Below are 26,569 nucleotides of genomic sequence, written 5' to 3' on the forward strand. Positions count from 1 at the left end.
ACCTGCAGATGGCCTTTTTTTTTTTTTAACTCAAGAAAAATCGTGCTAACGAAGGAAAATAAACCTTTAATTTTGGAGACCTGTCCGTTATAAATATGCTCCGACTACGAGGCGTCTCTCAACTCTTGTGGAGGGCGTTTCCGTTCCGCCCCTACAGTTGTGCGTCCTTAATTATTCAGCTGGAGAACTGTACCAGTGAAGAACAGGTGTTTGATCTTATTGAAGGAAATGCTGCCACTCTCACAGAACAGCAAGTGGGTCGTGCGTTTAGTGTGCTTTGGCAGTTTCAGAAACAGAAGGCCAACGCAGAGAAGAATACCGAGTGTGTTAGAAACCACCCCCAGTTTCTTACTCTTTGCAAGGTAGCAACAAATCGTGCCCAAGCACTGACGGATGACGCCCTGGTGGGTGTATTATACAGCGTAAAACAGTAAGTTGCTCTCTCAATTTTATGAAAACAATTATACTTTATATTTTAATTTTCTAAGAAATCTTTTTAAAATGCAAAAACCATTCTTCCAGAAGATAGTTTTTTTTTTTCTGATAGTGCAATATTTTAAGGATTAAAAAAAAAAAAGATATTCTTTGATACCAAGTAGTGATAACAGTTTTTGAAAATTAGGAAAGTAGAAATGGCTAGCTTTCGGTATGAGAGACTGGTTGATTGTGGAATGTTGGAGAAATGTGGTTGGTTAAAGGCAATGAGGCTATAACACAGAAACAGCTACTCTTCAGGTAAACAGCTACTCCTCAGGTAAACAGCTACTCCTCAGGTAAACAGCTACTCCTCGCTTCAGTGCCTGGGAGCCAGCCAGCAGCGGGCACAGAGCTCTGTGTTTGCTGATCTAGTGGTGGTCTCTTGGCTTTCCCAACTAAACGTTGCTTTCCCTTGTTTGTCTTGAGGTTCGCTGTTGAAGCCCATCACCCCCTAGTCGAAGCACTGGTTACAGAAGGATGGAAAAGGCTGGAAAGGCAAGTGCCCTGGGCTTGTCGTATAAGATCAGTGTTATTTTGTGGGAGTTTATCAAAATGGATTACCGGAAAAGAATGAAATTTTACGGGGAAAAAAAAATATGCACTGGGCCTGAGGATGTCGCTTGTTGGTAGAACGTGTGCTAGCATACCTGAGGCCCACACAGGATTCCATCCCCAGCATGAAACCACTGTTGTCATACATTCTAGAGGCGGAGGCCGGAGGGCCAGAGTTCAAGATCCTCTTTGACTTTTGTAGCATGGTTGAGGCTAGCCAGGCATACATGAAACCCTGGCCCCCCCCTCCCGCCCCAAAACAAAAAAACAAAAACAAAAATCAAACCTTTTGAATTCAATTAGTTTGAGAGTTTGTAGCCCTGGCTGTTTTGTAGGCCAGGCAGGCCTCTAATTCAGAGATCCGCCTGCATCTGCATGCCAAGTGCTGGGTTCAAAGGTGTGCACAGCAGCACTTGGCTTGTTTGAGGGGTTGTGGTATTTGCTTTTTTTTTTTTTTTTTGAGACAGGGTTTCTCTGTGTAGCCTTGGGCATCCTGGACTCGATTTGTAGACCAGGCTGGCCTTGAACCCACAGAGATCTGCCTGCCTCCCAGAGTGCTGGGATTTACTGAGTACTGAGTGCTGGGTGCTGCGGTGCCCGGCTGAAGGTTTTTAACTGTGTAAAGAATATTCTTTCTTGGGGCTAGAGAGATGGCTCAGAGGTTAAGAGCACTGACTGTTCTTCCAAAGGTCCTGAGTTCAATTACCAGCAACCACAGGTTGGCTTACAGCCATCTATAATGAGATCTGATGCCCTCTTCTGGCCTGCAGGTGTACATGCAGGAAGAGCACTGTATACGTAATAAATGAATAAATTGTTTAAAAAGTTAAAAAAAAAAAAGAATATTCTTTCTTTAATAAAGAAAGGCAAGTGTTTCAGCTGTTCCCTCTTTAACTCAGCAGGTTCCTGGCTCCTTTCCACAGAGGTATTAACAAAATGTAAATGCACTGGAGTCACAGGGAGTAGTGAACTCATTGCTTTGACTCTGGAAGAGTTCAACAAACAAATTCCAGGGGTGGAGAGGTGGCCTGGCAGTTGATTCCTAGCACCCATATGGCCACTCACAACCATCTGTCATTTCAGTTCCCGAGAGTCCTCCGTGAGTGCCCATAAAACACCTGTACACATCGAATAAATAAGTAACAATAACAAAAGACCCCTAGATTGCAAGGACTATAGAAGGAGAAAAAAGAAGACAGCAGTTTGGTGGAATGCCAGGGCCGTGTAGCACTGCTGACTTTCCGCCACTCCCCACGTCTGTGCATAGGCAGTGACCACAGGTTATAGCCAGCTTCAAAGCTTTTTAAAGTAAGAGTCTACACCAATATCTGCTCTTGTTAAATGCCACTTTTCAGCCAGCTTGTTTTGTATTGCTGTCAATACATTTTGACTCCACTCAAAATGGAAAGAGAGTGTAAGCTGCTGTTGACGGCATTGTTGCGAATGTGCTTTCTAAACTATACAGTTGTGTTTTCGTGTGACCGTAATTGGTCATCATCAAGGACAATGTGAACTCTATTCAGGATATCTTTGTGACCAGACAGCACACTCTACAGATGCGTGTGGAAGGTCTTCCTTGTACGAGAGCAAAGACAATAGCAGAACCACTTTAGGAAGTCTTCTGGATTATCCTGCCTAGGGATCTGAGATAGCCAAAAGCCACTGCTAGTAGGACTAGGCAAGCAGAAGCCAAGGGAAGAGAACTCAGAGTCAGAGAGAGCCTGAAAGCCACCACAGCGCCCAGCAAGGTGCTGTGGGAGCTGATGAAGATAACCTGTCCCTAAGCTGGTAATTGGGGTTGGATCCCCGAGCCCGACCTACGTGATGGAAGTAGAGAACAGAGTCCCACGGGTTGTCCTCTGACACCGCATGCACGCGCACACACTTAAGGTAAAAAGAGAAACAGGATCATGGCAGGCAGTTCATGCTTATAATCCCAGCACTGGGAAGGGCTGAGGCAAGAGGATTTCTGTGAGTTCTAGGACAACCTGGGCTACATAGTGAATCAGGCTGTCCAGGACTGCAGAGGGAGACTTTGTCTCAAAAGCAGACACACACACAGTGTCATCACTTCCCCAGAAATCCTCTTTAGAGTCTCGGGTTCCACTTTGTTATCCCAAAGGGATCTTGACTTCCTAGTTGGTGTTTTTCTCCATGGTCATTCATTTTTCCCTTTGTCCGGGTCATGGAAAGGGTGTGGCATGCACATGTCGCTGCTTGCTAGTAGAGGTCAGAGCAACTCTCAGAAGCTGTGTTGAAGTCAGGTCATGGCGCTTACTCACTCAGACAGCTTGCTGGCCTGCCAAAGGATCTTCACGCCTCACACCAAAAATTAGGTTTTGTCTTTTAAATAGAATATAGTCCCTTATATGTAGTTTTCTCCATGTGTTTTGAGGATTCCTCCATAATGTATGGTTCCTTTTTTTTTTGTTTTTTTTTTTGAGACAAGATTTCTCTGTATAGCTGTCCTGGCCTTCCTATGTAGACCAGGCTGGCCTCGAACTCAGAGATCCACCTGCCTCTGCCTCCCCAGTGCTGGGATTACAGGCGTGCACCACCTTGCCTGGCTTAGAGGTTCCTTCTTTTTAGTGCTCTGCATTATGTTGTTTTGTGGCTATGTGGAATTTACCCATTGATTGGAAATAAATATGCGGATTAGCTGCAGTTTGGGGTATTATACGTTGTGCTATGAACATTCCCATGCTTAAAGATAGATTTTTTTTGTCTTATTTTAAAAAGTTCTTTGTATATGTGTGTGGCAGCTGGGGTATATGTGCACATATGTGCCGGTGCCTGTGGAGAGGCCAGAGGAGGGTGTTGGAGTCGCAGGAGCTGGACTTAGAGCTAGTTGTGAGCTACCGGATGTGAATGCTAGAAAGCCAACATGGGTCCTCTGGAAGAGCAGTATGTACCATAGAGCCATCTCTCTAGCCCCAACATTGATGCTTAAAAAAAAAAGATTAAAAAAAAAGATTTATATTATTTATTATGTACATAGTACTTTGTCTGCATGCACACCAGGAGAGGACACCAGGTCTCATTGTAGATGGTTGTAAGCCACCATGTGGTTGCTGGGAATTGAACTGAGGACCTTTGGAAGAGCAGGCAGTGCTCTTAACCTCTGAGCCAACTCAACAGCCCAACATTGAAGCTTTAAATAAACAAACAATAGCAACAAATTAAAACCTAGTTCTGGGAATGTAGCTTAATGTGAGTGTGCTTGCAAAGTGTACATGAGCCCCAGGCTTTGATCTCCAGAACCAACAAAATAAAAGAGAAAGGGAAAGGAAACTAGTGAATTTGTATAACACATTGTTTTTTTTTTGTTGTTGTTGTTGTTTTGTTTTGTTTTTTGAGATAGGGTTTCTTTGTGTAGTCTTGGCTGTCCCTGGACTTGCTTTGTAGACCAGGCTGGCCTCAAACTCATAGCGATCCACCTGCCTCTGCCTCCCAAGTGCTGGGATTAAAGGCGTGCGCCACCATGCCCGCCTAACACATCATTTTTGTCTTGCCATTCACTTGAAGAAATTGAATCATTTTTCTTACACTTAAATTCTAAAAGTTTTCACAGAAATTTTATTTGCTAATACGCAAATGAGTCAGTATTCCAGTTACCTCAAAAGTCAGTAAGTAAAACTCAGATGATTGTGAGTGCTTTTCTTTTAAATGTTTCTAAAGTACTAGACTTTAAAAGAATCATCATTTGGTATTTTTATGATAGTAAATAATCAACTCATCTGGAAAATTTGATGTTTTTTAACATAATGTTTGTGTTCTTCAAGAATTTCATACATGTGTTTTGAGTATATTCAGAATACACCCTGAAGACATACTCTTTTCTCCTCCCAGATTTATACCCATCTGTTTTGTGTGTGTGTGTGTGTGTGTGTGTGTGTGTGTGTGTGTGTGTGTTTTGGTAGTGTTGAGGATCAAACCCAAAACCAGGGCCTTGCACATGCTGGGCACATCTTGTATTAGTAATGTATTGACCTTGCACATGCTGGGCACACGCTGTCATCTGTATTAATAATGTATGGTGTTCTTGTTGCTTTTTATCTTAACTGTGTCATGTGTTCTTATTGATACTAATGATCTCACCTGTATTTCTTTCAATAGGTTTGATATGAATGTGCTGTCAATATTTTCCAATTGCCTGGCTGATCAGCATTTTTATTTTAGTCCATTAATGGGAAAAATAGCTGACATTGTAAATAGGAACTTGGAAACCATACAGGACTTAAGGTACATCTAGTTGGGAGGCTTGTGTGGGCGTGAAGATGCTGGCCTTGGGTGCAGATAGAGATCTGTCAGCCCATCATTGTAATTTCATCTGTGTGAGCTCATCATCCTCATCTATAAAGCAGCAATGGCAAAAGCTACTTGGTATTGTTGAGATCTCTAAAGGACCTAAGTTGTCCCTGTGCCCTCTCCCCATGCCCCCTCTCCTCCCCGCCCCCCCCCCCAGCCCCCAGGGTTTCTCTGTGTATTCCTGGCAGTCCTGGACTCACTTTGTAGACCAGTCTGGCCTTGAACTCACAGAGATCCACCTGCCTCGATTTCCTGAGTGCTTCGATTACAGGCATGCACCACTGCACCCAGGAGGACCTAAGATATTTAACTTAGCAGGTTTACATGCCATGTTCCCATCCATCTGTCACATCTTTGCACGTGACAGCAGAAAACATGATATTCCGAGTCTGAGCCAGAGGATGTTTCTCATGGTGCTAGGGGGAAAAAAGGAGTAAGCGAATGAGACAGTTTATGGCATAAAACAATATGCTTGCCAATTTCTTGCCATATCTAGTCATTTAATTTAGAATTGGTCATTTTTGTTAATAATATAAAACTCTGTGTGCTTTTTTCCCCTTCAGGGCCTTGTCTGTCTTGATGGTCAGCATTTCCTCTTTAACATCGCACTGTTTTCAAGAACAGCTTATGAACAAAACAGAGCTGCTTTTTGATACTGTAGACTCTTCCCAGGTCAACACTGCGAGGAGGATAGTCCTGTTTCTCCGCAACGTCAAGCGCAGCTACTACCCACTGCTCGAGAAGTGCAATAAAGTGTTCATAAGCAACATGGACCATCTGGATTTGGAGTCCATCAGTAGAATCCTTAGCCTGTATCATTCTCTACAGTTCCATAGTTTCACATTTATTGAGGTGGCTCGAAGGCGGCTGGCTGAGATGATCCCTTCATCTGCTCATCCCTTGAGCTTTGTCCGATTGTTTGCCGCGTTGGGACCGATGGCGGGACCTGAAATAAAGAAACAGTAAGCTCACTCTAAAACGCTTTACTTCTTGAGTTGGAGTCTGCATGCTTAGCTCTTCTCGGGACTCGGGAGCTTATCAAAGTCACCAGGGACCATGGAAGGGGAAACTGTCGATTACACATACTTCATTGGGTATAGTGGTACCTGGCTGTGACGCTAGACCTTGGGAAGACTATTGTGAATTTGAGGCCACCATGGCTTACACACAGATTCCCAGACCAACCTGAGCTGCAAAGCAGGATCCCATATCACCCCTTGCTCCAAACAAAACAAAAGGACTTAGGTGCTTAGTAACAGCTGCCCATACAGCACCGAGCTTGAGTGAGTTTGGTCTGGTTCATTTTTTTTTTTTTAAGAATTTTGTTTTTGGGGCTGGAGAGATGGCTCAGCGGTTAAGAGCACTGACTGCTCTTCCAGAGGTCCTGAGTTCAATTCCCAGCAACCACATGGTGGCTCACAACCATCTATAATGTGATCTGATATGCACTGTATACATAATAAATAATAAATAAATCTTTAAAAAAAAGGAATTTTGTTTTCGCCAGGCAAAACCACCTTTAGTCCCAGCACTCAGGAGGCAGAGGCAGGCAGATCTCTGTAAGTTCGAAGCCAGCCTGGTCTACAAAGTGAGTTCCAGGCCAGCCTGGGCTACACACAGAGACGCTCTGTCTCAAAAAAACAAAAAAACAAAACAAAAAAAAAAAAACCAAAACCCGAAACACCAAAACAAGAATTTTCTTTTCATAGGACACTGGTATAGATGCACATCTTTGGAATATTTGCTTGGGTTTTTTTGTTGTGCTATGAGTTGAACCTAGGGTCTCGCACATACTAGCTGAACACTTTCTTTGTTTACTTTGTTTTTGTTTGTTTTGTTTTGTTTTTTGAGATAGGGTTTCTCTGTGTAGCCTTGGCCATCCTGGACTCACTTTGTAGACCAGGCTGGCCTCGAACTCACAGCGATCCGCCCGCCTCTGCCTCCCGAGTGCTGGGATTAAAGGCGTGTGCCACCATGCTCGGCCCTCTGTTTACTTTTTATTTGGAAACAATCTCACTAAGTTATCCAGGCGAGTCTTTTTTTTTTTTTTTTTTTTTTTTTTTTTCCCGAGACAGGGTTTCTCTATGTTATCTTGGCTGTCCTGGACTCTCTTTGGAGTCCTCTACCTCCCGGCTTATCCAGGTGAGTCTTAAACACTTGCGGTTGTGCTTCAGCCTCCCAGATACCTGACGTGAAGATCTGTGCCTGGACCTGATATACATAGAAATCTTTATGGTATTTTGGTTATCCTATTCCATTAAAAACATTTAGATATTGCTAGAAGACGAATATATATTAAATGAATACACAGTGCCATCAGAGTCTCCCTTTCTAGGCCATGCGGCCAGAGGTATGTGATGCGTAGGATTCCCTTACTCACCATAAGTATATGGGATATTTAGAACTGTGGTAGTCTTTTAAAAATATCTTTAATCTAACTATGTGCATGCATGTGTGGGCATGCATATGTGTGAGTGCAGGTGCCCTCAGCGTCCTGTAGGACATTGTAACTCACCACAGGTGATTGTGAGCCACCTGAAATGGATGCTGGGAACTAACTTGGGTCTTCCGCAGGAGCAGTACACACACCTGGCCTTCTGACCCAGTTCTGCAGCCCGGAACTTGTAGAAATCTGTGGATAAGTGAGGAGGAGCAGTTTCCCTTAGGTGGGGCTTCCAAGATCTCCACAGTACAGGGACCTGTAGTTTTCGATTTGTTACCCCAGAACTGTTAATTAAAACAAATTGAAAGCCAATTTCCTAACATCAAAAAAAACAAAAACAAAAACAAAAAACAAAAACCATATTTTTGCTTCTAGGCTTAAATCAACTATGCTGTTGATGTCGGAGGACCTGACCAGCCAGCAAGCACTGACAGTGGTGGGAGCCATGGAGAATATGGAGAGCAGAAATTCACACTTGATCAAAAAGTAGTCCTTTTCTGAAGTTCGTGGTGCTCAGTTTAGTTGTCGCTCCCAAGTACCCATGTTATCCTGGCAAATGTTTGTGTCTAATTATTTTGGAGTAATAAGGAATGGCGGCTTACAGCACTGTTTACGTTCCCGTTTGTGATTTCAGAGCAGAGACTGACTATTTTACAGCCATGTTCATGTCCTCTCTGCCGCTGTTAGGCTGAGGCAGAGCATCCCAGTGCAATAGAGCAAGGGCTGTGTCTCCGGAAGCTTCCATATGGACTTGCCCCACTGTTGCCCGTAATGCCGTACAGTAGCTTACTGGTAACACGAGACCTTAGAAGGAAAAGCCCATTCAAATCGCATGTGCTTAACTTGTGATGGTTCCTCTATCGCATTCCACCCCGCCTCTTTTTTTGATTGCTTTTAACATATCCATGTGAGGGCTGGAAGATTTTTATGGAAGAAAATGAGACTAGTATTACTGATTGTTAGTAACTTTGGAAAAAAATGTCCTTCGTGATGTGGACTTTGGTGCCTGTTCTGTGAACTTTTCTTTGTTTGTAAAGCTATGCTCTTCTTTAAAAACATGTGAATTATGTGTGTGAGTGTTTTGCTTACATATGTGTATTTGTATCGTGCATGCCTAGTGCCAGCGGAGTCCAGGGGACATTGCTGGGTCTCCAGGAGCTGGCGTTACAGAGCATTGTGAGCCACCACGTGGGTGCTGGGAACTGAACTCCCGTCCTCTGGAAGAGCGGTTAGTGCTCTTAACTACTAAGTGATCTTCCCACCCCTAAGACTATGCTTTTCTCCCCCTTTCCAAACGTTTCATGACTGCTTCTACTTTGTTTTACTTATTCATGTTTCTCTCAGCATCTTGAGACAGTTCTGTGAGGAGAGAAAAGGAGGTGATTTTACTGACTCCCAAGATAGAGTAGAGTGTGGGGCCTGCCGCTTGTCTAGGGATTGCTGAGTATACAAGCAGTGACTTGGCTGTGCATGTGTTCTACGTAGAGTCGCCTCAGTTCTGCAGAGACATTTGGAGAGCTATAAATCCATAGAGCTACTGAAGATAGCCCAGGCACTGACGGCTCTCCATTTTCACAGTAAGGAGCTTTTTGTGAAACTCAGAGACTTACTTCTCAGGTAAGATTTAAGTACCAGTATTTAAAAAACAAAGTATTCCATTAGTATTTCATTTCAAAGTCTATCCATTTGTGTGTGTGTGTGTGTGTGTGTATAAGTAGCTGGAATTTTCTAGACTAATTGGAATGGCTGATTCCTGAGGTTCTAAGATCTGAGCTATACCTAGTGTGCCGTAGTAGCAGACATGACCCTGAGTGTGATTTCCCCCAGTACCACTAAACAACTGAACAAACATATATAATGATCACTTTATTTTCCCTGGATGTGTAACATTGTGTTCTAACTAGGAATTCACTCAGTGTTTCATTGATTTGATTGCGCTAGAATGAAGTAGTACTAATTTTATTCTTTAAATTTATTAATAGCGGCAACCATACCTTTACCAATGCATCATGGTTAGCATGAGATATTATGAATATTTTATTTTCCAAGCAATCAGTCAGTGGGGTTTGTGTGTGCTCTTTGTTCTTTTTAGGTAGGATTTCAGAACTCCAAAAACAACTAACAATAAAATCACAGCCACCCAGTTTTGAATTTAATGTAAATTGAGTTATTTCTTCTACAGTTCTAAACCTAAAATGCCTTAAAGTGCTCAATTCTTAATTTGTTGTTTAAGAAATATTGTTCTTGCTGGGCATGGTGGCACACACCTTTAATCCAGCACTCGGGAGGCAGAGGCAGGCAAATCTATGAGTTGGAGGCCACCCTGGTCTACAAGGCTACATAGGGAAACCCTGTCTCCAAAACAAGAACAAAAACCAAACCAAACCAAAAAAGAACTGCTGTTCTCATGGCAGGATAGTTACTGTGCAGATTTAGAAAAAGAGGAATAGAGTGAGGTCAGGTATGTGTCTGTCTGTCTGTGTTTCAGGCTGTGTGTCTGGTCCACGTAACTAGGAAAGGAGTTGGCATTGTTGAGGATCACCCTATGTCAGGGTTCAAGGTCGCAGCAGCTCTCAAGGTCATACAGAACGTGAGCTCAGACTCCCCAGCATTGGCACTGGGCACTGCTCTGACCCTGACCTCTTCTTTCCCATTGATGGTTTTGTTTTGCTTAAAAAGGTCTGAAGCATGGTTATGCCACCTTAGCTTTTCCTTAGTGACCCCTGTGACCTATATCGTGTGAATTAGTCTTAAATGAAGTGGCTTTCTAAGATTACCTCACCTGTTACAAGGACTGTGTAACACTACTTTAACTATGCATTTTGTGTGCTTTTGTTGTTGCTGGTGGGTTCATTATATTCTTTTTGTTTTTCTCCCCCCGCCACCTCCCAACCTCCTCCCTGCCCCCGCCCCATCTCTTACGCAATAGCCGTTTGGAAGCCAGCATCACACCAAGTGAGATTTCTATTCTGGTCTCTGCTCTTTCCCTGCTCCCTTTCCCTTACCTCAACGAAGCAGTGGCCTCCCGAGTTGAAGCAGTCCTGCCCCAGTGTGACTTCAAGGAGCTGAGTGACTTGGTGGCCTCGCTCATGCGCTGGGTTCAGAGTGACCAGGCGTGCTTGGCTAGCACTGCTAGGAACCAACTGAACCTTCTGCACAAGCTGGACCACTGGGGCCATCATCGGTTACGGCAGAGCAGCAGCCTGGATCTCCTGTGGGAGGAGCTGAAGGCTTTGAAAGGAGAATGGCTGCATGAGTCCTTTGTTGAGGAGTCCGTCAGCGCCTTGCAGCGTTTTGTGGATGAGATCGACCATACCAACGCTGCAAAGATCGCATCCTTCCTTTCCAAAACTAACTACCTCAGCGCTCTGCTGCTCGACAGGATAGCTTCAGTGGTTGTTCAGCAGATCGAAAAGGTGAAGTTCAGTGTCAGACGTTACTGTCACACTGTTGTCCGCCTCTTTTTTTCTTTTTCGAGACAGGGTTTCTCTGTGTAGCCTTGGCTGTCCTGGACTTGCTTTGTAGACCAGGCTGGGCTCGAACTCACAGTGATCCATCTGCCTCTGCTTAACCAAGTGCTAGGATTGTAAGCATGCACCATGGTGCCCGGCTGTTTTCAGCTTCTAGAAACATCATCATCATCGTCATCATCATCATCAATAGTTCCTTTTCAAACTTAATGTGTGAAGCTTAAGAATTCAACTCTGGCTTCTAGTTCATCAGTTTGTTCCTTTTCTCTTTAAAACCACTTTGGAGAAGGGAGGGATGGAGGCTGAGGCAAGAGGGTTGCCAAGAGTTTAAAGTCAAAGTGGATGCATAGACTTTGTCTCAAACAAAACAAAACAGAAGGAAACAGCCACTTTGTTCGTCTAGCCAAAGATCTGGAGAGATTGGTGGTCATTGTTTGATTCCTTTGGTCCTTATGATCAGAAGTCAGAGGCTTTGTTGGCTTTTGTTTTTGTCCTTGAGACAGGATCTCATTTTGTAGCTCAGGCTGTCTGGGACTCACTGTGTAGACCAGGCTAACCTTGAACTCACAGTGATCCTCCTGCCCCTGCCTTTGAAGTGCTAGGATTAAAGGTGTGCGCCACCATTGCTCAGCTTTCAAATGTGTGGCCCAGGCTGGCCTTGAACTTGTGATCCTCCTGCCTCCACCTCCTTCAGCAAATCCTACTGGCATGTGCCACCACAACCAGCAAGAATTTTTAATTAGATGGCAATATTTTAAATATTAGGTATATTTTCATGATAGGAAATAACTGATTTTTAATTTTCTTTTTTTATAATCCTGGGTATCACCATTACAGGCCTGGAAAGATGGCGTAGTGAGTAAATACAGTTGCCTCCCAACCATGCAAGTCTGTTGGACCTGAGTTTGTTCTTCAGAAGCCTCGTAACCATGGAAGGAGAGAACCAGCTGCACAGAGCTATCCTCTGACTTACATATTCAGATATGGCACACACACTAACAGGCACATCGTACACTCACAGGCCCTTTACACACACACACACACACACACACGCAAACACATACGCACAGGCACATCACACATGCTCACAGGCACATCACACACACACACACACACACACACACACACACACGCAAACACATACACACAGGCACATCACACACACACACACACACACACACAGGTACATCATACACACATATGCACATACAATATTAGAAATGTGAGATAAACATGAAGACTGAGAAAATTACAAGGTGTGACTGACAGCAGCATTCCTAAATTGTCAGTACAAATTACACTGGAACAGCTCCCATATGGATCATGGAGAAGGTGTTTACTTACAAAGTCATGGTTGTATGCATGAGGTGTATTTAGAAGCTAGTGTTTTTCACAGTTGAGCAAAAAAATGTCTTACATGTTGAGCTTTGTGCCCGGTGGTGCTTAGCTGAGTGAGTGAACAAACAGATGGTAGAGTGCTTGTGTCGACACATGTGGCCTTAGGTCCGGCCCCCAGTACAGCCAGGCGCCATAGCTTACACCCATAATCTCAGCAACTGGCCTTGAGTTTGAGGCCAGCTTGGGCTGCAGAGTGAGGCCCCTGACTCAGAAGTATCAAAGGTAAAGAAAGTATGGAAGAAAAATGCTGTTGGCTCTCACTGAAGGGACTAGCTTGGCTGTAGGATGCTGTCCTGATCAGTGCACTGATGACAGCAATAACTGGGGCTGCTTCCTACTCACTGTCAGGGAGTGGTGGTCCCGGAACAGGCTTCTACACAGAATTAGGTTGTAGCTTGGCTGACTTTGCTGTTGCTGTACTGACATTTTACAGTTACTAATAGTCACAAATTTAAATAAATCACTGCAGGGTGTAACATTTCGTAGGCGATACATTTGTAATCCCGTTATAGACATATTAGAAAGACTTCATCTAGAATGATAAGGTCGGAACTAATTTTGCTGAAGCTTATACTAAATTTTGTTTCATTTATACAGATCCACCCCTTTTCGATCCTTGCTATTATTCTTCCATTCAGCGTTATGAACTATGACCCACCTCAAAAGGATGCATTTTTTGGAGCGTGCGTTCAATGCATTAATTCTTACTTAGGTAGGTAAAGTATTTGACAGTATAATGAGTGAGTAGATGAGAAGATTCTTGTAAATATGAGCTAAGAGCTGTCATAGTGGCCTTCAATAACTGGGCATTCATAATAGCTAGAAATTCTGTATGGAAAATGTTTTAAGCTGGGTGTGGTGTTGTGTCTTTGTAATATCAGCACCTGGTGAGACAGAAAGATTGATTGAGACCAGCGTGGGCTGCAGAGGTCCACCTACCCCTTCCTGTTGTGTCTTGAAAGAAGAAAAGTGTCCATTTCTTTGAAACTTTTTTAGTATGAAAATGTTAAAGTTTGTAAGAACTGAACAAGCAACCCCGATATATCCACTGTGTGGACTTGATAATGATAATATTTGTCACTCTTGTTGTTATTTTTTTTGCCCCTGACACACACACACACACACACACACACACACACACACACACACACACTATTTCAAAACATATTGCAGTGTATTACTGAAGCATACACCTGTCCAGAATGACACGGCTCCCTGGGTCAGCACACTCTGTTTGCACACTAAGAATGACACGGCTCCCTGTGTCCACACACACTGTTTCCACACTAAGAATGACATGGTTCCCTGGGTCAGCACACCCTGTTTGCACACTAAGAAGCTTCAATAGCCCCTGACTACCTAATAGAGTTAAAGTCTCTTGAGTTCTACCCCAAATAACCACTATACTGTCTACTGTTTACTTGTTGCTTTTGGTGGTTATCTGTTTCATCTCCTGTAATCTAGAATACAACACCCCTTAACCCCCATTTTTAACTTAGTTTTGAATTCTGGGGAGAGGATTTTGTTTTTACCCTTTTGTTATCAAGGTTTTCAAAACCCCATTAAGATTGAAGGGACAGGCCAGGTGGTGGTGGCTCCCACCTTTAATCCCAGCTCTTGGGAGGCAGAGGCAGGTGGATGTTTGTGTGTTCGAGGCCAGCCTAGTCTACAGAGTGAATTCCAGGACAGCTAGAGGTGTTACACAGAGAAACCCTATCTCACAAAACAAACCAACCAAACAAACAAAAATTGAAGGGATAGACATCTGTGTAGTAAATCCCTAGTTTAGTTTGAACCTTAGCATTGGCCTGCATATGAGGAACCTTTGAATTACCCACTCTGTATGCTTCAGGGAAAGGGAACAGTTTTCCTTGTTTTTTTGTTTTTGTTTGTTTTTTTGAGACAGGGTTTCTCTGTGTAGCCTTGGCTGTCCTGAACTCACTTTGTAGACCAGGCGGGCCTCAAACTCACAGCTATCCACCTGCCTCTGCCTAGTGAGTACTGGGATTACAGGCAAGTGCCACCACGCCCATCGAACAGTCTTCCTTGTGACCATGCTAATGTACAGTGCCAGGTATTACAGCATTTTAAAATGTCCTTATTTCTTACCAATTTTTTGTTTCTCATATAGGGAGATTCTAGTGTGTGTGTGTGTGTGTGTGTGTGTGTGTGTATGCGCGCACATGTTAGTGTGTAATGGTAGAAGACAGTCTCAGGTGATAGTCCTTTACTTTCCCTGTATTGAGGGTCTTTTGTGTATTCTTAGCTAATTGACCCATTTCCCTCAGCTTAATGTGGTTCTGAGGATCCAAACTCAGGCTCTCAAACTTGCTCAGTAAGCTCTGTTTTCCCCCTGAGGCACCTCAGCCCCTCTCTCTCGCTGTTTCAGGCATGGTCAGAACTGAGCCTGGAGCTCTCTGATGGGGCTGGATTGGCTGGTTGGGCGAGCTCCTGGGACCCTTCCGTCTCCATGTCCTGGCACTGGGCTACAGGTCCATACAGCCATGCCAGCTTTTTGTGTGTGTTCTGGCTATTAGAACTCAGGTCTTCGTGCCTGTATAGCGAGCACTTTACCCACTGAGCCATCTCCCTGGCCATGGCCTTGAAGTCTTGACCTTTGGCTCAGCCTCCTTAGAGGAGTAAGAAGCCTCTGAATTGGCTTCTGTTTTGTTTAGAAAATGATTTTGTTTAATTTTGTCACCTCCTTCCTATTTCTTCTTGGGTTTTGTTGTGTTGTTGTTGGTTTTGTCTTTTTTTTTTCTTAAACAATAGAGATTGAAGACGTGTCACATTACAGATGGTCTGGTTGCTTTGTTTTAGCCAGTACTTCCATCTCCTGTATTTGTGTTACTAGTTTGTTGTGGTACATAAAATATTTTATGGTTTGGACCCATTTAAAAATATTTTTATGGGTATGAGTGTTTTTGCCTACGTATATGTCTGTGTATCACTTACATGGCTGGTGCTCATGGAGGCCAGATCAGGGCGCTTGGTCTTCTGGAACTGGTGTTAATAGATGGTTGTGAGCTGCCATGTGGGTGCTAGAAATCGAACTGGGATCTTCCAGAACAGTGGTTCTCAACCTTCTTAATGCTGCAGTGCTTGAATACAGTTCCTATGTTGTGATCCCCACATAAAATTATTTTCATCGCTTCTTCATAACTAATTTTGCTACAGTTATGAATCATAATATAAGTATCTGTGTTTTCCAATGGTCTTAGGTGACCCCTGTGAAAGAGTCATTTGACCCCCAACGTGGTAATGACCCACAGGTGAGAACTGCTGATCTAGAACAATCAATACTTTTAACCACCAAGCCACTGCTCCAGCCCCAATTTTGTCTCCTTTTAATAGTTGATTTTTAATTTAATTAAAAAGTTTTACTTTAGCAAGTGTGATGGTTCTTGCCTTTAATCCCAGCACTCAGGAGGCAGAGGTAGGTGTGTGTGTGTTTGTGTGTGTGTGTGTGTACATACATACATACATACATACAAACACAGTTTTTAAAGGCAGAGTTTCTCTGGATAAAAGAACCCTGGCTGTCTTGGACTCACTTTGTAGACCAGGCTGGCCTCGAACTCACAGAGATCTGCCAGCTGGGATTAAAGGCTTGTGCCACCACCAGCTGGCTGAAACAAGCATTTTTTAAGATCTTGGTAGATATTTATGATTTGTCTGAAATGTTAATGCTTTGCTGCTAATTAGTTTGTATCTCTTTTTAAAAGGGCAAATAATGTTTTAGTACTAGAAAAAAAAAATCAAAACCAGACAAACAAAAGTCTTTCCTTTTGGATTTCTTTACTGCATTTATTTTTTGAAAGAAGACCAAATCATAAATGAGGCAAGTGTCTAGGCATACTAGTTTAGTCTTCTGTACTGTTGGAAGCAGACAACAGAGGCACGGAATTTCTTTCCTTTTCCTGTCTCTTTGTGTAGGGTCTTAATGACTTTTGGCATAGGTTGGCCTTCAAGAATTCCCAGACCCGTCCCAGTTACTTGTTGACTTGGCAGTTTTAGAAGTGATCTGCCTGGCACATGGCTCTGCCTTTGTAGTCGGCAGTCACCATGCACTTGGTGGTTGTCAGGTGCTGTCCCAGGCACTGGAGACGCAGAAGAATGGAAATGGTAGACTACTGTTGTCTGAGGGGGCACTGACATAAGCCATATGGATGCCTGTGAGGTCAGCTGCTCTAGAGCATTATCCCAGGTATGTAGGCTGGAGTTTAGTGGAATGGGCTGTGCTGGGGTGAGATGTAGCCTTGTCTGTCCTGGAACTCACAGAGTACTCACAGAGATCCACCTGTCTCTGCCTCCTGAATTGTGGGATGAAAGGTATATGCCACCATGCTGGGTCAACAGTACTTTTCTTTTGTCCCTCTTTCTTACTCTGTCTCTAGCCCAAAATTACTGTAAAATGACTTGTAACGGTATAGATTAATTTTGTGAGTGCTGTGTTGATATGATATGTTTTCTTTTATATCAGAAAAAAAAAACCCTTGGCTCTATCTAAACAGCTTACCTGTCTATGTGTATATGTGAAATGTGTACATTATAATTTTAAATTTATTTTTTAGGTACATTGGATCCTGTAACATTAGTGTTTCTTGGTTTTTCTTTGGCTATACTTCAATATTTTCCAGAAGATCTGCTAAAGAAAATGTTTAACATCCACTTCTTAGCGAGATTAGATTCTCAACTTGAAAGTATGTATCTACATTTTATCTTTAGAATTTATTACATGCATTTTATTTGCAGGTGTCAGTTGTGTCCATAATGAGGCATTTAAAGGCTAATAACATTATTTCCTGTTTTTAGCATTTGTGAAGCCCTGGGTTTCATCTCCAGGACTTGGAGGGTGGGGAGGTGTGTGTCTACATATATATGCGACTATAAGTAGAAACATACAATAGGTATATAATATACATACCTACATATTATACCTATGATTTCAGCCTTTGGGAAGCTGAGACAGGAGAATGGCTGAAAGTTTGAAGTTGACCAGGCCAGCCAGGGCCTTGTATTGAGAGTTTGTCTTTTAAAAAAAATTATGAATGTTAGATATTATCCCTAGGTCCACCCCAAGTAAATGGGGTCCCACTGTAACGGGGTGGCTCTTGCTTCTCCTTCCTTGTATTCTTCTGTGTGGAGCGAGTGAGCCCAGGGTGTCCTGCATGCTAAGCAAATGCTCTGCATCTGCCTCCACCCCAAGTGCTTGGATGATTTCTTTTGGTCTCGTATAAATACTTAACGTTTCAAAGTATGTTTTTAAATGGATGGATATCTTTTTTTTGTTGTTTGTTTGTTTGTTATTTTTTTGTTTTGTTTTTTTGTTTTTCGAGACAGGGTTTCTCTGTGTAGCCTTGGCCATCCTGGACTCACTTTGTAGACCAGGCTGGCCTTGAACTCACAGCGATCCACCTGCCTCTGCCTCCCGAGTTCTGGGATTAAAGGTGTACGCCACCACGCCCGGCCTTGGATGGATATCTTAAATTGCTTTTAAATTTTTATTTATTTATTTATTATGCACACAGTGCTCTGCCTGCACGTATGCCTGCACGGCAGAAGAGGGCACCAGATCTCATTATAGATGGTTCCCATGTGGGTGCTGGGTATTGAACTCAGGACCTCTGGAAGAGTAACCCGTGCTTAACCTCTGAGCCATCTCCAGCTCTTAAATTGAAAATTTAAAACGTTGCTGTTTTCATTGAAGAACTTTTCATGTCATAGAGTATTTTTGATCTTATCTATTTACTGGACTCATAGCATACCATTATATAGCTACAGTGACGCTTTGTCGTCTGAAACTAGGAACCCCCTCTTTAAAAACACAGTGCTGTGGATTGAACCCAGGGCCTTTGCATGCACTGCATTCCTGTCACTTTAGTTATGTCCTCTACCCTTATTTCTTATTTTATAGGTTGTTTCCAGTTCACTACAAACATTGAGTATTACACGAGAACCACGGGTTTCCTTAGGATAAATTCCACAATATGGAAGATCATAAAGGAAGTCAGGGAACATTCTTGGTAGCATTTTTTTAAATGTAGCTTTAGAATTTACAAAGTGTAGAAGTCGGTCTTCAGCGTTTTACCAAGCACACCAACTTAAAGGTGTGAAGCAGTTGTGTGCAAGTCACGTGACTTTCTCATGAAGAGTTTAAAGTATCAGCCTTGATGGTGGCCCACGCCTCTAATCCCAGCACTCGAGAGGCAGAAGCAGGCGGATCTCTGAGTTCAGCCTGGTCTACGGGACAGCCAGGGATACACAGAGAAACCCTGTCAGGAAAAAGTAAAAATAAACAAATAAATAAATAAATAAATAAATAAATGAAAGGGGGAAAAAAAGTCATGGTATCAACCAACAGTGGGGGTCATGGAATGAAGAGATGAATTGTTTCTGCTGAGTCTGGGCTTATCCAATCCCCCCATTAGCAATTTGTTTTTAATTTCAGTTTTACCTTCGTCTCTAAGTACAAGGGTCCAGTTTCGCCTTATGGAGTTAAATAGGGCAGTCTGCCTGGAGTGCCCAGAGCTCCAGGTTCCGTGGTTTCACGACCGCTTCTGTCAACGGCAGTATAGCAGAGGTATGAGTCTTCTTTTGCTAAGAGAGTGTAGTTAACTCCAGAACAGATTGTTAGGTAATACAGTATTACTATTATTACCATTAAGTCTAAATGTGGCTAGCGTTTCCAAGAGGGCGTATGGCTTATTAAATGCATCTGTGTGGAATTCATTTTACAGGGATTTCTTATCTGGGACACTGAACCACATGAGAGCAATCACTGGTCTCCTCTTGAATTGAGAGTTCTTTCACATGGAGTCCATCAGGCCCCTACTACATTTATTTACTTGTAGCTGTGTGCATGTGCTGGTGCACAGCAGCACGTGTGGGGTCTGAGGACAGCATTCTGGAGTTGATCCTCTCCTTCCACCTTTATCTGGGCTCTGGGGATTAAACTCAGGTCCTTAGGCCTGGGGTGGGGGTGGTGGGGGCGGTGGGGGTGGTGGCGAGCACTTTACAGACTCGCTGAGCCGCATGCACAGTCCTGAGGCTCTTGGTAAAAAATTCTGTTTTTCACTTTGTCAAGTTAGGATGCCTTGTAATGTTTAAATTTTTCCTGAAGATATTGGTGTTATGAATGGAGCACAACAACAGATCTATAAAATGTTAGTAGAAGTCCTGGGAGGACACAGGTGTGTAAAAGCCGCTGCTCTGTCACCTTATTACCACACAGTGGGTAAGTCACCGGAAGCGGGTCTGCTCCTTTCGGACTAAACTCACTTTAATAGAGTCTTCTAATTAGCTGCAACCTCAGAAAGGTTTACAATTGTTCTTACAGATTATTGCTTTTTAAATTTTTTGTATATTAGCTTCTTACCTGCATGTAAGTGCACTAGTGTAGCCTTAATACTCACATAGGCCAGCAGAGGGAGCCAGATCCTGCAGGACTGGATTTTCTGATGGTGATGAGTCACACTGGGTGGTGGAAACTCAATCTGGTTCTCTCAATGGCCTGAAGTGCTCTTCATCACTGAGCCATCTCGGAAGGCCCAGGCTTATGGGTTCTTTTCAAATTTTCATCATGAAAACTTCCAAACAGACAAAGTAGACAAAAGCTGTCAAGTGCATTCCTGTGGCCTAACTGAAAACCATCAATACTGCTATTTTTCACAAAATAAATCAATAAACAAAGTTAGTGTTCACCAGTGCTAAGTAAAGGCCAGATTTAGATTCACTAAACACTTCTGAATCGTCAAAAGGTTCTGTCCCTCCTGATTGTGCCACATGCCTGTAATTCCAGCTGCTCAGGAGGTTTGGTGAGCCTGGGCAACAGAGCAAGACCCTATCTCAAAAGAAAAGAAACTGACACACAGATGGACTTTGGGGAGAGTGCAGGCCTTTCCTGCACTTCTCCATATGTACCCCACTTCCCTAGTGTTGATTGGGGGGCTGTTGATCTTATAACATAATGAGGGGCTGCCCACATGACTAACTCACCTCTTAAGGGCCCCCCCTCCACCCTCACACAGGTGATTCACCCCCATCATGTAAACTTTGGGTCAGACCCTCTATCCTAGTCTCTGTCTATTGTCGAAATAAACACCACGACCAACAGCAAGTTGAGGAGAAGGTTTACTTCTCTTACAGCTTGTAGTCCACCATCCAGGGAAGTCAGGGTAGGACCACGGAGGCAGGAGCTGATGCACAGCCCGTGGAGGGTGGGAGGAGGCTGTGAAACCTCAGAGCCTGCCCCCAGTGATGCATTTCTTCCTGCAAAGCCACACCCCCTAAGCATCCTCAAGCAGTGTAGCTGGTGTCCTCTAGTCAAATGCCTGAGAGTATGAGGACCATCTCATTCAAACCACCGTCTAGAATAAGGCTGAGAGCTGTGGCAGAAACTCAGAGTCCACTTATGCAGGAAGCTGAGGCAGGAGGATGACTTGAGTGTAGGGATTCTAGACCAGCAAAGCAACATTACAAGACTCAGCAATGAAGAGGCATAATAATTCTAATGTGTTAATACTATGTAGCCTTCCTGTTGCTTCCTATATATAGTTTATGATTTATTTGTTCAAGTTTACTGGAAAATGTTTCATCATCTAGATCCTTCTGATTGGGTCCTGTGGCACTAACATGCTCAAGCCGCTCTTACCTTTCTGGTAAACCAGCAGTTGGAGGGAAGTCTTCATTGGATCACAGCTTTTGTTTGTCCTTGGCCAGACTGTCTCACAGATGGCTCCTTGTTACTACATTGTATCAAAGATCATCACTCCTCAGTGGGTTTATAATGTTCTTCAGGCTGATTCATCTGCTAGTTCCCTCATGAGCATTTGCCCTACTGACCCAGTAGCCATTGCCAGTCGCTTCTTGCCCAAAGTTATATTCACAAGGGAGGCCAGAGCAGCACGTTTCTGCACGTGCCATTCCTTCTGTGTTGACTGTTCCATTTTGTCCATTTCTGTGTCAACTTATTTCCTGTACATGCAGTTTATATAAGAAGGCTTGGCCTTGTTTTCACTAGTCTTCAGAAGGGTTGTTTTAGCATCCTCCAAACATGACAAAGAACCTTACAGATACTAAAATAATTTTTTTCCCCAGACACTCTGGCTTTGCACCTCGGCTGATACTACCTTGTCATACTTCTGCCTCAGCCTCCCAAGTGCTGGGATTACAGGCATGCATCAGTGTGCCTGACTTAAAGCAAACCTCTCTGGCATGGTTTTCCAGAGATCAGTGCTGAGGGTAGCCAGCTGTGTGCAGTAGTTTAATACTTGCTTAGTATTTATTTATTTTCAAAGAAGAGCACCACTGCATAGTACTTTACAAAGTGAGGTCGATAACCAGGGAGCTATATTGCTTTTTTGCTTTTTTAACTGCACGTGTGGATGTGTAATATGTGTGTATACACATGCATGGATAATTTATACTATTGCCTAATTTATATTATTGATTATCCTTTTGAAAAAATAGATTTTGAATGCATTTTGGATAAACAAAAAACCCCTCTTCCTTATGGAAGCCATAGTGTAACTCCGGGGAAATCACTGGGAATACACTGGGAACCAAATCCTTCAGGAGTTGACCCAGCACTTCCACCAGAAGCTGAGAGGTAATTGATACTTTGGTTCTAGGATATTTTTGAACAGTTATATTTGGAATTATATTTTATATCTTTTATTAAAGGTTGTGATAGCACCTGCTACTCAGACATCCCACACCATCTGCCTCTATTCTGTTGTCTGCTGCCTTTGTAAGTGTCCTTCAGGTGTCCACGGGCTGCAGTGTGTGCAGCCAAGTGATAGCCTTGTTGTCCATCAGCCCAGTGTTGTCCTTTGTATCCCATCCTTCTCTGCTTTGTGAGAACACTCAGCCACTTCTGCATTGCTGCTGTACATAAATCCTGTTAGACCACAGCTATGCTGCTTTGACTTCATGGGTAAATGCTTTATGGAAGGAGGAATCTCATAGTCCCTGTTGGACAAAGAAACTCATGGGAGTTGGATGTTTTGCTAGAGTTTCTTTAGATGACAAGGCTTGACAGTTAGTTACTAATTTCTTCATTAGAAATCTGGGTGTGGTGGATGCCTGCCATCCCAGCACTTGGCGGGAGAAGCAGGAGGATCAGCAGTTCAAGGCTCATCTGTCACAATGTCTCCTGTTGCTGTGATGAAACACATGGGTGTGGCTCCTTAGAGAAGGAAGAGTTTACTCTGGGCTTAGGGTTCCAGAGGCTTCAGAATCCATCACCATCAAGGCAAGGGAAGCGTGGCAGCTGGCAGGTGACTGGGGCAGCTGAGAGCTCACATATTACACCACAGGCAGAGTGAGCAAACTAGGAATGGTGTGTGGTTTTGAAGCCTCTAAGGCCACCCTTAGTGACATACTTCCTTCCAGCAAGGCCCCACCTCCCCAGGCCTCCCCAAACAAGGCCACCAAATGGGGACCAAGTATTCCAATGGAGAGACAGTCAGTCAAACCACCAACTGGGCTACTTGACACTGTGTCTCGGAGAATGAACAAAGTAACTAATTCCTTGGTATTATTCTGGTTTACAGTCGTTTAGCTTCTGTTAGTTTATATGGCTGCATTCTTTTTCCTGACAGGCTTGTGGTCACTGGTTAAATTGTCATTATGGTTTTGGAAGTAAATGTTTTTATATTTTGTAGAATTGCTTTAGAATTTTTGGATGTAAGAGCCTTTTGTTCAAACATTCCTCACTTAAAAGGACAGTCTACAATGAAAAAGCGACATTTGGAGATTTTGGGCTACCGTGTTATTCAGGTATGAAACAGCTATGGAATTCAGCCTCTAAAAAGGCATGGAGGGGCGGGTATGGCAGGTGCACCTAATCCCAGTGCTGCGTGGGCATATAGGTGGACTCTGGAGCTTGCTCTACCAGCCTGGCTCCAGGTTCAGTGAGAGAAGGCAGAGTGTGACAGAGCAGGACACTGTTTGGTCCCTTTACACATGCACATGTGGGTCTGCACCTGTGTGCCTAACACAAGGAGGGTGTGTGTGTGTGTGTGTGTGTGTGTGTGTGTGTGTGTGTGTGTGTGTGTAAGGCATAGTATACAGGCCTGCAATCCCAGCACTTGTAAGTGCGAAGTAGAAGGGTCTCAAGATTGAGGCTAGCCTGTGCCACATAGCAAGGTCAAGGCTAGATCCATTATGTAGTGAGATCTTGTCTTAAATAAGTGAAGAGCTGGTGGTAGTGGGCAGCTGCAGGTAGATCTCTGAGTTTGAGGCTAGCCTGGTCTATCTGTTTCACTCCAGGCATCCCAAAGATAAATGGTATATCTTTGTCTCCAAACAAACAAACACACAAAACAAACATAAATTTTACTGGTTTGCTTGTTTATTTTTTGCATGTCAGATATTATGGACAGGGGTTTAAAAGGAAAAGGCTGTACTATGGTACATACGCTATGTAGGGGAAATGCCTTTCTCTGATGTTGTAGGAATGAGCATGAAGGGAGCTGTGAGGCAGAAATGTTTTCTGGGTGGAGGCAGGAGGGTCCCCGTGGCCTAGAGGTCAGAGGTCATGCTTTAGTGAATTCCTGCAGCCTTTGGCAGGCTCCTCCAGCCTTTCGGGGAAAGCTCATCAGCTTGTCCGGTGGTTTACACAGCTGCTTTATTTATTATTAAAATTACTTATGTATGTGTGTATCTGAGTGTAAGTACGTGCACCTGAGTGCAGGTGCCTGTGGAGGCTGCAGGAGTCCCTCAGGAGCGGGAGTTACAAGTGGTTGTGAGCCTTCTGGCACGGGTGCTGGGAACCAAACTCTGATCCTCCTCAAGACGAGTGTGTGATGTCAGCTGCTGAGCTCTCTCTCCAGCCCATGTGATTATTTTTGAACTTTAGGTCTAAAATCACTTGATTTCAAATTAACATTCAATATAAAAATAAATGTCCTTAAGCTATTTTTTCTATATCATCATGTCATTAAATCCTTTATTACTTGATATGATTTAAAAATCTGTTAGCAAGGTACAGAGAAAAGAAATTTTAAAGTGGTTGAAACAGGAAATTTTCAGCTTTTATTACAAGGTGACATAAAAAGTTAACAGAAGTAATTTCATTACTGTTTGGAATAGAGACACACAGCTCTCTGTGTAAACAGGCTAGGCTTTTGTTTGGTTGGTTTGTTGTTGTTGTTGTTTCTCAAGACAGGTTTCTCTGTATAGCTTTTGGCTGTGTGGACTCGCTCTGTAGACCAGGCTGACTTTGAACTCACAGCGATCCACCTGCCTCTGCCTCCTGAGTGCTGGGATTAAAGACGTGCACCACTACGCCCAGTGCCAGGCTAGCCTTTTAAGCATTACAGCATGACAACCTAAGAAATGACATAGCATATTCATTCTGTGCCTGTAGCTCTTCCCTCGCACTCATGCTCACACCTGTGCACAGTTTCCAAAGTGGAGCCCAGGAGAAATGCTGGACACCCACCCTCAGCCAAGGGCCTGTGATGAAAGCTGTGGGAAACACTTGCTTTTTAAAAAATTATAAATTTACTTTGGTTTTTTAAAATGTATTTTATTTTTTATGTCTGTGGGTGTTTTGCCCAGTCATAGGTCTGTGATCCCATGAATGCTTGGGTCCAGGGAGGCCCAATCAAGTACTTCTTATAATTAGCTGTGAGATTAAGAAATACTCATTCAGGCTGTTTTTTCATTTTTGTTTTTTTGTTTTTTTTCTGCTTTGTTTTGTTTTAAATGTTATTTTATGTACATGGATGCTTTGCCTGTATGTCTGTCTGCCACCACATCTTTGTTTGATGCTTTAAGAGGCCAAAGGACGCATGCCTGGACTTGGAGTTACAGACTGTGTGAGCCACCGTGTGGGTGCAGGGAGCCAAAGCCAGGTCTCCTGGAAGAGCAGCCAGCAATTTTAACCTCTAAGCTCCTCTCTATCCTGTCTATTTCTCCCATTATTTTTAGTGGGAGAAATGTAGTGGGGCTGAAGCAAGGCAACATGCTGTGCCATGCTGGTGGGGAACTCACTGGTTTAGCCCAGTCTGGCCTCAGGGTTGGAGTGCTGGCATTACAGCTGTGCGCCACCATGCCTGGCTTCTATCTTTCCCAGGTGGAGGAGTCAGGCTGCTAATCAGTAGCAGGCTTTTATTTATAACATTTCTGGATGCCGAGAACTCCCAGGTCTAGGGTTAGTAGATGAGGTGTCCACAGAGTCTGTTTCTGTATCTAGTCTGTGCCCTCTCCCTGTGTCTCCTGTGTGTTAGCGCACACACACACACACACACACACACACACACACACACTCAACTACAACATATAACACTAAGTAACAAATCATATATATACTCTTAACTCACATTCTTAGAGACTACTCAAACCATTTCTACATTTTACAGCTGTGTTTACATTTTAGAAATGGCTGAGCTGTCACTGGAAAGCTTATTTATCCCCTCACTAGCCCAACAGGGGGCTCCATCTAATGGTAGGGAAATCAAATTGAAAAGGCCTGTGGTTGTTTAAAGCTTGTATTCTAATGAACTACTTACTTTGCAGGTCCCTTCCTTTGAATGGAACTCTATGGCACTGTCAACAAAGGATGCACGGATGGGTTACCTGAGAGAACATGTATTTGGAGCAGGAAAGTCATGATCGGAGTGTTCATTTAAAATGACTGCGGCACACTACATTTGTGTGTACTTAAGTGGCTTAAGGCAATTAAAGAAATTCTAAGTGCAAATATTCTGAGTTGGAAAAGCCTGATGTGTTTGAGACCAACAAGATCTGTCCTGGTTAGAGCAAACCAAGAGGGAAGTGGGTTGGGAGTGTAGTAAGACGTGAGAGGTAACATCAAGCAGCGTATAACCTCATAGCTCCTCTGAGACAGTTGTGAAACCATTGTAAAGTTTTAAGCAATGAATGCTAAGAATACACATATTTTATGTTTTTA

The 26,569-nt window shown here is 43.4% G+C and overlaps 1 protein-coding gene across 2 annotated transcripts; it reads left to right on the forward strand.

Annotated features, from left to right (window-relative positions):
• Fastkd1 (FAST kinase domains 1) lies at positions 1-26,295 on the forward strand. Of its 2 annotated transcripts, XM_051166622.1 has the most exons (14): positions 1-430; positions 904-972; positions 5,146-5,271; positions 5,901-6,299; positions 8,156-8,266; positions 9,266-9,397; positions 10,710-11,196; positions 13,246-13,360; positions 17,223-17,351; positions 19,100-19,231; positions 19,772-19,885; positions 22,120-22,258; positions 23,316-23,430; positions 26,176-26,295. In XM_051166622.1, the coding sequence occupies exons 1-14, from the start codon at positions 96-98 to the stop codon at positions 26,269-26,271; spliced, it is 2,499 nt and encodes an 832-aa protein (XP_051022579.1). In that variant the 5' UTR covers positions 1-95; the 3' UTR covers positions 26,272-26,295. The 2 variants fall into 2 exon arrangements, with proteins under 2 accessions (XP_051022579.1, XP_051022580.1); XM_051166623.1 differs by lacking the exon at positions 5,146-5,271.
• Positions 26,296-26,569: the final 274 nt, after the last annotated feature.

Source organism: Acomys russatus, chromosome 24 (genome assembly GCF_903995435.1).
Source record: "Acomys russatus chromosome 24, mAcoRus1.1, whole genome shotgun sequence".
Classification (NCBI taxonomy): domain Eukaryota; kingdom Metazoa; phylum Chordata; class Mammalia; order Rodentia; family Muridae; genus Acomys; species Acomys russatus.

Excerpts from the sequence above, each read along its gene's own strand:
- Fastkd1 (XM_051166622.1), top strand. The coding sequence starts at position 96 with ATGCTCCGACTACGAGGCGTCTCTCAACTCTTGTGGAGGGCGTTTCCG. Across the intron at positions 19,232-19,771 it reads TCAACGGCAGTATAGCAGAG|ATATTGGTGTTATGAATGGA; the intron begins GTATGAGTCTTC and ends TTTTTCCTGAAG. Across the intron at positions 19,886-22,119 it reads ACCTTATTACCACACAGTGG|ATTTTGAATGCATTTTGGAT; the intron begins GTAAGTCACCGG and ends TTGAAAAAATAG.